The 13,926-nt window shown below is 36.3% G+C and overlaps 1 protein-coding gene across 6 annotated transcripts; it reads left to right on the top strand.

The window, feature by feature from the left end:
- Positions 1-1,914: 1,914 nt before the first annotated feature.
- LOC149002583 (translation initiation factor) lies at positions 1,915-13,337 on the top strand. 6 transcript variants are annotated; one of them, XM_089137961.1, is made up of 10 exons: positions 1,915-2,126; positions 2,251-2,566; positions 3,939-4,031; positions 4,712-4,844; positions 5,670-5,867; positions 11,167-11,508; positions 11,600-11,646; positions 11,752-11,814; positions 12,227-12,359; positions 12,437-13,337. In XM_089137961.1, exons 5-10 carry the CDS (start codon positions 5,744-5,746, stop codon positions 12,451-12,453), a joined length of 726 nt encoding a protein of 241 aa, XP_088994087.1. In that variant the 5' UTR covers positions 1,915-2,126; positions 2,251-2,566; positions 3,939-4,031; positions 4,712-4,844; positions 5,670-5,743; the 3' UTR covers positions 12,454-13,337. The 6 variants fall into 6 exon arrangements, with proteins under 6 accessions (XP_088994087.1, XP_088994086.1, XP_088994091.1 ...); XM_089137960.1 differs by lacking the exon at positions 4,712-4,844 and having other exon boundaries at positions 2,484-2,566; XM_089137962.1 differs by lacking the exons at positions 1,915-2,126; positions 2,251-2,566 and adding an exon at positions 2,623-3,825.
- Positions 13,338-13,926: the final 589 nt, after the last annotated feature.

A 13,926-nucleotide genomic window follows, 5' to 3' on the forward strand; every position in this document is an offset into this window, starting at 1 on the left:
TAAATTGAGAAAGAGAAAGAGACTTAATTGTGGAGTAGATTTTTTTCCAAATTTTCTTAAGCCACGCTTATAGAAAGGAAGAAAATAAATAGGAAAAAAAGAGGAGAGAGGAGAGAGGAGATAAGAGAATAAATAGAGATTGAAGAGTTAGTTTTTATGTTACTTTTTTCCTTGGATGGTGGGAGGGGGTGGTGTTGGAGGTGAGTGGAGGATTGGAGCTGTGGAACAGATTGTAAACCAAAAGAGAGTTCTATAGAATGAAAGATGGATATGTTGAATAAACAATAATGATTTCTTATTAGAGAAATTTTGTAGAGTAAAGATAATGGGTAGAAAGGTCATTATGGTCTTCCCTAATACTGAATTGTGGCTTTGCCTTCGATAATCACCTAAGAAAGGAAAAAAATGCATTACACTAAAAATTAAATATATTTTTCAGTATTTTATGACAAGTTTAATCTTAATTTTTTACTGTTTCTCTACCTTAATTATGTTTTTCGTTAGGCTGGAGGTAGAGATGCTTAAGTTTTAACAATGGGACAAATTGAAGGTATCATTCTCTATATCACATGGACCAACAAAATGAAGATATCATTCTCTGTATCACAGGCAAGGTTTAAAGTGTTGGTATCGAGCATTGTATCAGTCAGGTGATTTTAAGAGACATGTCATCTTGTATCGAGTATTGTATCATACTGGCTAATATATTTTAGTGTAATTCAATAGAAAGACGTAGCAAGATGTATCATATCAGTTGTACTCAATATGGATACATATCGGCTAGCATCGTATCGTGTGATACTTTAAACATTGATCACAAGGACCCCCAATCCTTTATATACAAGGCATAAAATATGCATTGACAAGTTTGTAAATGAATACAGTATTAAGAGTAGGGGTGTCAACGGTGCGGTTTGGAGCGGTTTTGGGCCGGGCCTAACGATTTCGGGCTGAAAACCCCCCAACCCAAATCAGCCCATTTAAAAGATAACGGTTTCGGTGCGGTTTGGGTTCGGGTTGACTAACGGTTTGGCCTAATGGTTTGGATTTGATTTGGCTAACGGTTTGGACTAAATTAAAAATCAATATAAAATTTATTTTTATTTTTTCCTCTACTCCAAATCCTAGTTTCTCACACACAAAACTACAAAAGATAGAGGATGAAGACTCCAAGTAATCCAACCATAAATGATGGCATTAGCTTGATCCAAACCACCCTCCACCCTCAAAAAATAAAGAATTTAAATTTTTCTATCATGTGTAAACGGTGAAACAGTGTTAACGATTAAGATTAAGACTTAAGAGTTAAAGAGTTATCAGTTAAGACTTTTAAATTTTAAAATAATAAAACTAAATGAAATTTGAAAATTAAAAAGTTAACTATTAAGATTAAGACTTAAGAGTTAAGAGTTATCAATTAAGACTTTTAAATTTTAAAATAATAAAACTAAATGAAATTTGAAATTTAAAAAGTTAAAACTTAAAACTTAAACTGTTAAATGTGTTAACACTCAACTCTCAACTACTCAAACTCAGTCTCAACGTCTCAAACACCGAAATTCCTGGATCATTAATTACATTTGAACAATACAAAATTTTTTTTGGGTAATTTTCATCTGGACCCCCGAGGTTTGGTCCAAGTCATTTTTAGTCCAGTTTAAGTTTTCTTTTGCAATGGATCCCCTGTGGTTTTAAGAAATGATTAAATAAGGACAAGTTTAACAGAAACGGCTAGTTTAATCATTTTTGTGACGAAAATACCCTTATTTTCTTTTTTGATTTATTTGTTTTAATTCCTTTCTTTTATTCAATCTATCAAAACAAAAAAATAATTAAAAAAAAAAAAAAGAAACTTTACCAAATATCTCTCACTCAAAAACGAATATCTCTCACTCAAAAACTTTACCCTTGAGGTTTAGATTATTATTGAGACTGTCCTGCAGAAATCGAACAAAACTCAAGAAATGTGCCTGCTAAAATCGTGAAACGAAGGGAAAGAACCTGTTTCGGTTTTGGACTTGAAAGTTGAGAAAGAGTTCTCTCTTGACCCTGCTTCTGCAACTCCAGCAACGACTCCGGCGATTTCTTGATTTCACTCAAAATCGTAGAGAGGAATCTACATTCAGGTACCCATCTCTGTCTTTCGTTTTCTCTTTCTTGGATTCACCTCTCCCTTTTAATCATAGTAAAGGTATGTCTTTGCTGCCCTAAATTTGTCTTCTTTTCCTCCCTCGTTCTTTCTTCAACCAGAAAATGTATCGGTTCCAGTAAATTTGAGACCAATTAACCCTGACATCCTCATGTATGCTTTGATGGATTTATAAGAAGAGGGTTTTTACCAGGCTTGTCGACCTTGGGGTATTGGATTTGAATTTTAGGTTTCTATAGTTCTGAAATGTGATGGGTATTGTATCATGTTTGGTGATTTGGAAAACAAAAAATTACTGGAGATCGAAGAGGAGGACTAAGTTTTTGATTTTCAGCCTTTCGATCGTTCGTTGGTGCAAGCAATTCAGCAAGAAACCGAGGAAGGGAGAAGAACAACCATTGCAGTGGGGCTTCGAAGGTTGAACCTGCGTATTCACTCTCGTTTTTGAGTGAGAGTTATTTTGTAAAGTTTTTTTTTTTTTAATTGTTTTTTGTTTTGGTAGATTGAATAATAGAAGAAAAAAAAACTAAAATAAATAAATTGAAAAAAAGTAAGGGTATTTTCGTCACAAAAATTATTAAACTAATAGTTTCTGTTAAGCTTGTCCTTATTTAATCATTTTTTAAAACCACAAGGGAGCCATATACAAAAGAAAACCTAAACTGGACTAAAAGTGACTTGAACCAAACCTCAGGGGGTCCAGATGAAAATTACCTAATTTTTTTTAATTACATTTAATATTTTATTTTATTTATGTAAAAGACTAACAGGCTGACGGGCCGCCGCACATGGACTGGGCCGGGCCAGCCCGAAACCGTTCGGGCTAAGGACCCTCAGCCCAATTACGGCCCATTAAGGATCGGTTTGGGCCGGTTCGGGCTATAACAGGCCGGTTCAGTCCGGTTTTAACGGTTCGGGTTGAAAATTGACACCCCTAATCAAGAGCAAGAGAGAGCAATGTGAGAAAGTTGGAACTTCTAGACATGTTACTATAGTCATTATCCTTAAGATGTAATCACCCCCATAGAAGGTGCTATTGGGTACCGGCCAACTGTCTCCCAAAATACAAAGAAGCCCAACTTGATGTTGTTTTTCCAAATTTTGCAAAACATTGACAAAACCAAAGAATAGAGAGAATTTCGAATTTCTTCTATATCACATCGTTGTAAAGCTAGAGGGTATTTATAGGCATTGAAAATTTTGGTTAAAATCTGATCTTGCTCGAAGCGATGCAAACATGTGCCAAAAGCGCCTAAACAACCCACTGTCCATGCCGCGTGAGCGTGCTTGGACAGTTTTCCGTCCTCGCTCATACATTGCAGACGCATTAGTATATTTTATTATTATAATCAAAATTAGCAAGCAACACCTCTTAATTAATTTGGATTCCGACTTCTCAGTTTTCGATGTGGAACAAAAAGAAAACACTTTCCTAGAAAGAAATAATGAAAAATTTTATGCACTTAACAAATCCAAAAAAATGTTATTTTAATTATGTTAAAAATAATACAACAAAGTCCAAAATATCATAGGCACAGTGATATCAAAATGTCTCTTTTTGGTTAAGTGATGTCAAAATATTAGGTACTTTCTAGTATTTTGGTTCAGAGACTTTAAAATCCTGCCTCTCTAGTCTCTACCGATGGGGACGATATTTTAAAATACTGGCATTTCAGGTATTGGGCGGGTGTTCCATTTTTCGTTTTCAAAATTTTTCCTTTACAACCTCAACCAAAAAACATAAAAGAAAGAGCGGAAAAAAAAAAAAATCTTTACTGTTCTCGTTCAGACGTTTGCAGGCACAAAGTAGTTCCATTGCTTAGTGAAGAAGTTTATTCTGAATGGTTTGGACGGTGATAAACTTCGACTCATACAGGAATAGGTCAGTTTTTCCCTTTTAGGGTGATGTTCTGTCTTTTGGTTTCTCCTTTTGATTATCTGCCGTTTCAGTTTTCATCTAGGGTTATTGATTGACATAGCTAAAGCTTCTCTTGTTTCATTTGTATCTAAAGATTTATGCCTTATGTTCATTTATCTGGCTTCTTCAATTTGAATCTTTTGTAAAAAAAAAAGTAGAAGGGGAATGGGAAACGCTCAAGAAGATGAAACCAAAACATATGCTTTCGATTGTAATTTTCAAGTTAGTGTAAATGAGAAGGAATGACAAGGGAAGAGAAGAGGAAATGGTGTAGGACACAGCCTTTTTTAGAGGCCCTTCTCTCACATCGATGAAAAGAAATGAGATTAGACCACTTCACAATAGCCTCGTTTAGTTGTCCTGTGAGATATTTAGAGCTTAGATCCCCAGTCTCAAGCAATTTACAACCAGCTGAGGCTGAGTGGAAAGGGTTTCACCAATAACCCTTTCTCTTCCCTCTTCACTTTCGTTCCTTCCTCAGCTTCCATCTTTCTATCCTCCTCGTCTCCTCTCCCCAAAGCGCTGGATGGTTCAAGCTTGAAATCGATGTTTGTTACAGGAATGCAATCATTCATCCGGATTTCAAGCCCTCAAATTTTCTGATTTCTTCTTATATTACTTTCAAATTGGTGGAATTTGGGCAGGTAAATTATCTGCATTTCTTGGCATGGAATCTAGATTGCTCTTTAGCAAAAAGGAAAAAAGAAAAGGAATCCAGATTGCCTTGCTTTCTTCTGTATTTCTTCAGGTATAAGGTGATACAGGATTTCTCTTCAGGTACTTCCCGACTGCCTCTTTGAGATTTTCCAGGAAGACAAAACATTCAACTTCATCTAATTTTTATGATTTGGTTTCATGGTGGTGAGTTTTGTATAGAAAACAAGGTTGAAGGTCAAGGGTCTTATGGGTAAGAAAATACATGATTGGGTAAAATACTAATGAGGGAATATTCATCATCTCTCCTACCAGTGTATCTAAACGGACAAGGTCGATTGCCAGTCTGGCATGGTTCTAGAGTGTCTATGCTTTTTGCCATATATCTTGGGATGTCTTTGAAATTTTTTCTTTATTTATACAATCTAATTGTTCTAGGTTTAAGGAGCCCAAAATAGAATTTGGTTGAAATTTTGAGAACTAATTTGGCCATTTAGCCCTTGAAAGCAATAAGATTGAAAGTTTGCAGTTTCACAAAATATTTTCGTTTTGAGCCTAGTTGAAGCCAGACTGCAAACTGTTACCTTGAACTTGGAACTAAGGAGGTGGGCAATGGAAAAAAGGTAAGGATATAAAAAGATTGTTTTGTGAACAGAGGTGGTGCCTAAAATATAGGTCCTTGACTTAGTTTTATCCCCCACTCACCCCTCATAAAAAAGAAAAGAAATGAAAAGCGCACACGTAATCTTGTTTTTTTTTCAAACATCCTCTAATTTTCCATCTAAAGTGCTGTGGTTTTCCTGTAGGCTTTTACAATTATGCTATGACAAGGCCAATTGAATTCTTTAAACCCCCCCTCACAAAAAAAAGAAAAGAAAAACTGATTTAACAGAATTGCCCAACATACAAGTACAACTATTTTTCTTTTAAATAATTTATTTTATGCAGGTAATTGTTCCTCCATGATATTCAAGACACTGTCGAAAACTCAAATCCGGTTTCCATAAGATATTATCTATTCAATGGCAAAACGAAGAGCTAAGAAAAATGTGCCAAAAGCATCTACAGTAATTTCCAAAAATATAATTGATGCACATGAACAGACAAAAGCTGAAATGCCAGAAGATTCATTAAGAGATCATGAAGGTAAGCTTCCATTTTTACCCTAATTGTGCTTTCTTTGCTTCACTTTTTGTTTTTTTTTTCTCCACCACAATCAATGTCCTTGGTGATTGAAATGGAGGGCCATTGGTATTAAAATGACATGGATATTTCCAGTTTTGCCATTGTTCCTTCCACTTTATTTATTTGTGTTTGTTGGATTCAATTATCAAGCCTGGCATGTTTCAAAATTATTTTTTCTATCTGACTTTGAGCTGTCAAGCTATTGGGTATAAGGATCACTATGAATATGTTAATTTCTGAATGTACCACACATAGTGAACCTATGAAGCAATTATTCCACCTGTTGCAGTATTTTCCTTGTTCTTACATATAACTTTCAAGGTCAATGTGAAGCATCACACCTAAGCTATATATGATGATTAGGGAAAAAAAAGAAGTTAAGAAGAGAATGCCCATTCCTTAGTTTTCCTAGCAGTTGCCTTTACTTATAGTCAAATGCGTATCTTCTTGAATCTGAAGTTATGCATGGAATGATCAAGAATTGCATGGATGTACTTTTGATACATATAATATACAGTTTTCAAGCATAAAACACTTTATTACGCAATAGGTATATATATATCAGCGTGATTCTAGGGCTTGAGTCGCTTTTACCCAATCTAGTGATTCATTACATAGTATATTTAAAGAGGACAACATTTCTACTTCTTTGCCTTAATCTGTTTTGGCTTGTGATTGGGCTTGGTTAGTCCTCAAAAAACTGCGGAAGATTTACTTCTTCAAAACAAAAAAATTTATTTAGAATGCTGAAACTTTGTTGGTAAGTATTTGGAGCACTTGTGTGCTGACTTTTGGAAAATTGGTGGGGTTTATTGTGTGTTTTGTAAGTTAAGCCGACCTTTCCAGATTTTTCTGACAATTTGATGAAGCTTGCTTGCATTTCCAACATTTATTCATATACCCCATGAACCTAGCAGCATCAGTAAAAAAGATGGCACTTTTACTCCTCAATCCTTCTTAATATTTCAAACTCATTACCCTCCACCATTTTATTTTTCTACAAATGGGTGAAACCAACAATATTTCCTTTTACATTTCTTTCATTTTGTTCTACAGCTGCAACCTCTGATCAGCATCAACTGTTCAGTGTACCTATAATATCTAAGGCCATTAAACCCATAAAACAGCACCAACAAATTCAAATATGAGAGCCCACGTGCAGTTAGACCTCAAGGTCTCTAAACCTAGAGTCTGAAGCAGTATTAGTGATCTAAAAAGATGCAAAGACCCCAAACCCTAAAGAACCAAAGTGCAGGTTGAAACTTTGGCTATATAAAAACCCAAAACCTTGATTCTTGTGAAGAAAATTTCTTGGTGTATATGAAAAGCAAAAGCAGTAAAGGAAGCCCATTTATGAAAAAGAAAATCAGAATGAGGCACAGTATGCAGGATCAAGGACTACAATGTTGCTGGCCTTCTCAAACTCATTTGGGAAACCTCCATCAAGGAAAATTTCAATTGGGCGAATTGGGTATGCTCCCACCTCCTCAAGTGTGACACTTTCTGGTTCACCCTTATCCTTCCCAACCACCCTTGGATTTGGAGGAACCTCCTTTGCCTCCAGCTGCTTGCTCTCTTGGCGATCTCTCTCTGCATTCCAGACGGATCTACCATCTTCTTCAAGCTTGATCCTTGGCACCCTGTTGGAATCCTTTTCTAGTTGGTGAGTGCTCAAGGTTTGTAATCCTTAGGTATCCCATAGATGCCTCCCTCTCCCATTTCATCCTCTTAGGCTCTTGGTCTCCCCCCCTTCCCCCTTCCTCTATTACCCTTGAGCCTCCCACCTTCCCTCTTCCCTCTCCTATCCTACTAGAGACCATGTAGCCTAGCTTCCCTCCAAAGATGGGCTCCACCTCTCTTGCTTGGATCCACATTCGATCCCTTTTGAATTGCTTGGGCCAATCTCGTTTGGTTTAAAGGCCACATCCCTAGGTAGACTACACCACTTGGAGAGCCCTCTCCATCTGCCTCCCCCCAATCCCTTCTCCTGTCCCGCCACATCTCGGCCTCCTACTGTGTTCTTTGTCCTTCTGCCGTAGAAGACCCTCCTGACCTCTTTTTAGCTTGCCCCTTCACTAATCCCATTTGACGAATTCTCTTGCCTCCATATAACACTGCACAAACAACCCAAGTCCATAGACATTGGCATCTGCTGGCTTTATTCCCCCTTCTTAGGCTTCTCTATTGGGGACATTGTCAGGAATCTTGTTTTTAGTTCTTGTAATGGGATTGGTAATGTTTGTTGCATTTGTACTCACAAGTGCATCAGGTCGCGCAAGTAATATAGAAGTAAGAGGGATATCATTCCCACGAGGACCAAGTTGAGTCAAACTACGTACTAACTTTAAAAACACCTTTAATTATCTAATCGATCAAAATTAAGAATTAACTAAGTTTAGCTACTAATTATACTAACAAAAACACGAATGAAAACATTAAACAAATCAATTAATAAAAACACTTAGAGTTTTGATTTCACCAAACATGAAACACTAAGCAAATCAATTAACGAAAACACTAGAGTTTTGATTTCACAAAAAATGTCATAAATTATCAATCCTTCCCCTTCATACGATCAATTTACTCTCTACCCTTGTTGACAAGATTACAAAATCAGATCACCCCACTTGTTATGCTTAAGGGTCCCTAACACACCAACTCCCTTCTATCTTTTATGCATACAATTCAATGCATTGCATGAAACATAGAATCCCTAAACTATGTTGAACAAGTCGTCTAACCTATTACGCGTTAGATGTAATTTATCATTCTTTAACCCTTGGTCTAGCATGCATTCTCCACCGTTACATACATGAAAACATACTACAAAATTCATGAATGTTGGCCAGACATTTGGACATTGAGAACAAAATTGAAGAAAGCGAAGAGTAAAGGATTGTGTTACATGAAAGAGAGAAATCAATAAATTAATTCATATTAGGATCCATCTACACCCTAGTAGCAGAAATTTAGAACATTACGAGAGAGAAGAAGAAGTTAAGGGAAACATCACTCTAGAGGAAGAAGTCTAGCCTAGGCAGTAGCTCCTCCACGAACTAGTAGCTGGCTCTCCCAAAACGTCTCCAATAGCTTCTCCTCTATGAAATTCGTTCCCTATGGCTAGAGTTTGCTCCCCTTTTATAGTATGATTTTCTAAATTACATGGGATATGATTCCTTGATTCAATCTAATACAATTTGAGACACTCTAATTACCTATCTTACTCAACCAAGGAAGTGTTTGGCTAGGTGACGTATGAATCACACTGACTTCGAGAGGTCAAATACAAAAACCCACTATTGGATTTGAATAGCAAGAAGTCACGTAACTCCTATCCAAAAATCAGCTCGATCAGACGTTGGATGACCACCCGATGAAGGACTTGATCAAAACTAGATAGAACACATAAAAAACGGGATTTCCCCCTCTTCTGTCTTTGAATAGGATTCCAAATAGGAAGGTAGAGCCCTAACTCCTGTGGATTCCAAAGTCTTTTAAATTCTCCTGGTTGGTTCTCTTTCATGCGCCAAAAATGCCCTTCAGAATTCGGTTGGTGAGGTCTCCACTAACTACTCCAAACATATCCTAGTTGTTGAAGGAGTTCAAGTACTGAGATGATTCACTACACGCACATATAAGAAATTTGAATAAGGATTTATCAGGATAAATATAAAGTTACCAGAATTACTTACATTCAGAGAGAGAATTTGATGTTCATTTACATGCAATATTAGTGTCAAATGATATAAAATGATTGCGAACACATGAAAATGTAGCCAGTTAAGTATTCAAAATAGTATGCATGAAATGAACTTATCAATGTTTCTCAAAGAATCTTATTGTTAAAAAGCCATTACAAATTCCTCTTAGTGGGTCGGTCCTCAACGTTCAAATCCAGCACATTTGGATAAATACTGCAAAAGCTTTAACAAAGTATGCACGAGCGTCTGCAACAAACGTCTGACAGCTTACATGGGTGGGATGCAGAAGGAAGGTGGGTGCCGATAGGGCAGGTTGCAAGTGGGTGGTATGATTGAGGTTGCAAGAAGAAAGCAAAAAATAGAAGGTACAATGATTGTGGCTGGTGGGGGTTTAGAAGTAAGTTGCAGAAAGGGGAAAGTGGATCAATCCCAAGCAAGCAGTTGAGCCCATCATGCCCTCCTTGACCTAGTGGAACAGTGTGGAGAGTTCCTCATATTCAAAACTACCCATCAAATATTGGTCAACATGTTGCAGCTGTGCCTACACAAAGGTGGTGGTGGTTTTGCAGGGATTGGTGATGGGCTGGGTTGCAAGGATGGAAGTAGGTTTATTGCTTACATGAGGGGTGGATGGTGGTGTTCTAAGAAGAAGAAGGTGGGCTAAGGTCAAAACGCTATCTATCTTAATGGGAGAAAAGATAACATCAACCTTATCAAGGGTAGTGTGGTTTTTTAGTACTACAATTTAAAATTAGGTGGTTACCTAGCCATAAAACACTAATAGCTGAGTGCAATAAAATCTGCAAAGTTGGAGGTTTGAATGAATATCAGAAATGTAGGGGAGGTTCCTATAATTGTCAGAAAGGTCAGGGAAGGTCACCATAATTTCACTCTTTGTTTTAAGTTGTGGTGCATACACTTCTTTAAATTTTTGGAAGTGGTGTTGTTCACTTTTGGTGGAGAGGAACAGTTGTTTGTTGCATGTTATATTGAAGGTTTTCTTGTCAACAATTTGACTTGATCTCCATATGGGCTGAACATGGCTAACTCTGAATTAATCAATCTTGCAGATTGAATCCTGTTGTTGTGTTACAGTCATCTTAGTTTATTCTGCTGTGATTCAATCATGTCTTGGGTGGAGAAATGCCTAACAAAGAACTTCACAAGTTTTAATTTTGTTGTCTTCTATTGGCGTTGCTACGTCTTCCAGAAATTTGTACATGCGTGCATTTTCCTGCTGATTAAGGTTCTTCTACTGTTCAATGTGTTGTGACTTGTTCATCAATTTTGAATCTCTTCACCTATTTTTTTTTCTTGCTGTAAGAACCCTTCTGTTGTCTTCTGGAAGTAGGAAGTTCCTAAGATTCCCATTTGGTTGTGAAAATCTGTATAAGAAAATTCCTGACTCCATTAACTTGTGCTAGGAGAAAATCTGGTTAGAGGCTCAAAAGCTTCCTGAGTTGAGGCCTTCTACATTGAGTATATTTTATTATTTTGCATGTATTGTTTATTTTCTTCCATCATCCTTATTTACCATCTAATGCTTTTGATGTGTACAGTTGAACGTCAAATTGCTGCTACTAGGGCAATTCGTGATTTGGAGACTGAACGCCTTCTCACTGGGTGGAGATTGCTTCGCTCAAATTTCAGTGAGGAACAGCTGCAGACCCCTGTATTAGAGTTCTTCAAGGAAAACTTACCAAACCTGTTATTGGTAAGAAATAACAATGACGGAGAATTTGAAGTGGAATGGAAGGATAAAGAGGGGAACTTGTTCATGAGCCATGAAGATGAAAGAAACATACATGCATTGCTTTTACAACGGATGTCCATGTCTTATAATCCAGATTTCTCTGGTGTAATCCCTAATTTGGGTGGATTCGAGTTTTCAAGTAAAGCCGGTATGTATAAATTTAAACGGTTAGGCACATAGAGATTTGATCACCTTGTGGCTGTTATATCCTCATAGGAGTTATATTTGATTGCCTGCAGTGAAAAGAAATTCTTTTGATTCTGCGAACTTGCAGATTCCTGACTTTGTATGTGCACTTACATCCATCTTTTTAGTTATTGTTTCAACTCTTCAAACTTAAAGGACAACTTTGTCAGTTTCTTGACCTTTTGAACTTATGTTTGTTGTCTAGGTTGTGGAGGGGCAATCAGATACTCAGATGCTTGGTTTACCAGAGGCCTTCCGAACCCCTGGGGTTTGTAGCGTCTTGACTATTCTACATATTTCATCCTTCATTCAAATGAGTGCATCATCTTAACATGTATTTTGGATTTTTTTTTGGGTATCTATTTGCTTTTGAGAAAAATTTATTGTCTGATATTTATTGTCTGTATAATGATGTATTTCTCTATATAAGCATTATCTAGACATTCCCTGAAAATAAAACAATTTGCACTTGTAATCATATGTTTAATAAATCAATTTTGATTTTTGAGGAAGATTGTTCATCCTCAATATATCTTAATAGCATTATATCCTCTGTGGGTTTTCCATATGTTGGTGCCGACAGTCTTATTTCCTGTTCTGTTTTTCTGGGTGGGTGTTTTAAATGTCAAAATTTCTTACTCTCACTGGTCTGAAGTAGCCTACCCTGTCTGTTATCACAGGTTAGTACCCACAGGTTGTCTGTTGGCATGACTCCTAAAACTCAAAGGCTACCAAAGCATGGTGAGATGCTTTTGTCTGTGCATGGCTCGCCTCTTGGAGTGTATAAGGAAGATAACATGGAAGCCATAAATGGTAAGTGTTCCTACTATGTAACAAAAATGATTCTTTAAATCTTGGACATGTTTCAATTTGTAACTTGAAATCTGCAGAATCAGAAGAAGGTTGACTGGTTTGGACTTCCAGTTTAATGGTGGCTGAGATTCATTCCATGTAGTGTATTCAAATCTTACTCTTTGTTTGAAGATTTAAGGTATGCATTTACACATGCTATGGTTCTCTCTTTCGACCATTGGGTTTCTCATCTAGTTAAACTTTTGGAAGTTCATTGGGATGGACTGTCTTGATAAGCTTATTAGATTGTATCATTTTAGTCCTGTGGACTGTTGTTTTAGCTTCCCATGTATGTTTATGTACCCTCTTATAGTTCTTAGGTTTTCAAAGCCTTCATTATGCATCTTGTCAAAACTCTTATCTAGTCTGAAACACAACCTGCTGCCGGGAAATAAAATTTGGGTCTCATTTGGATGGTCTGCTGTGGCGAATATTTTGGTTCCACCCTGAAAGGTTTATGGCACAGTAAACTCTAGATAGATCTTTCTGTATAAAATTATTAATTGTTTTGGTTTCATCTTTATTTTACTGTGATGAGCAATGTCACCATTTCTAAAAGCTGGTAGTTTCAGTGAAATGTACGTATCTTTTTTCAAATTTTATTGGTAATTGGTTTCCTTTCCTGGGTGAAAGTTAGACTTTGCATGAGAATGCATATTCAGTTAACCTGTTTATTCATGGAACATATGTAAAATCAATTAACTGTTCAAGGACATTTAAAAGTAGAACTGTTGGAACTGTTTAGTGAAGAGTATGGATTTGATTCTACCCTAAAACAGATTAACAAGAAAAGAAAATAGAGAAGCAACAGAAACAGTTAAAGATTTGGGTGAATAATTTCTCTTTCCAGTTTCCGCTGCAAAAGACTCCTGTGGCTCTGTCCTGCACATTTCCCCTCCCCCTGTTCCTAATATGCTTCTGGGTTGTTTTCTGAATGCATTTTTAGTGCAATTCAATAAAGATATGTAACGATACATAATTGTATTGATTGTAGCAAATATATATATATATATATATATATATATATATATATATATATATATATATATATATATATATATATATATATATATATTTGATTGGTTGTCGATGTCATCAAGAACAACAAGAACCTTTTCATTACAAAGACTTTATTCTATCAACTTTTTTTCTTAGTAATAATCCTGCATTAATGTATGTTTATTCTGAAGATGTCTCTAAGAAGTTGATTTTACAAAGACATCAGACCCCTCTATTGTTTTGCTTGCTTTCTAACATCTGAAAGAAAGCTATGCCTATGGAAGGTTAAGAGGAGGTGATTATGGCTCTGCTTTTGCAATAGTTGTCTTCCCAATGCCACCAAAATTACATATTCCTACGGAATGAACATCATTGGGACCAATATTTAATAGAGAGAATCGAATTTTTAGATGGGAATCAATTCCAATGGGGTATTTACAAGTAAGTGTTGTTAATCAATTTACTTGAAACTCCTTTTGACAACTAATTCAACTAGCTTTGCTTGATCCTTGATTCCTTACAATCATTT

The sequence above is a fragment of the Hakea prostrata genome, chromosome 10, assembly GCF_041222555.1.
Source record: "Hakea prostrata isolate BN-2017 chromosome 10, UWA_Hpros_2, whole genome shotgun sequence".
Taxonomy (NCBI): domain Eukaryota; kingdom Viridiplantae; phylum Streptophyta; class Magnoliopsida; order Proteales; family Proteaceae; genus Hakea; species Hakea prostrata.

Excerpts from the sequence above, each read along its gene's own strand:
- LOC149002583 (XM_089137961.1), top strand. The coding sequence starts at position 5,744 with ATGGCAAAACGAAGAGCTAAGAAAAATGTGCCAAAAGCATCTACAGTA. Across the intron at positions 5,868-11,166 it reads TTCATTAAGAGATCATGAAG|TTGAACGTCAAATTGCTGCT; the intron begins GTAAGCTTCCAT and ends TGATGTGTACAG. Across the intron at positions 11,509-11,599 it reads CGAGTTTTCAAGTAAAGCCG|TGAAAAGAAATTCTTTTGAT; the intron begins GTATGTATAAAT and ends GATTGCCTGCAG.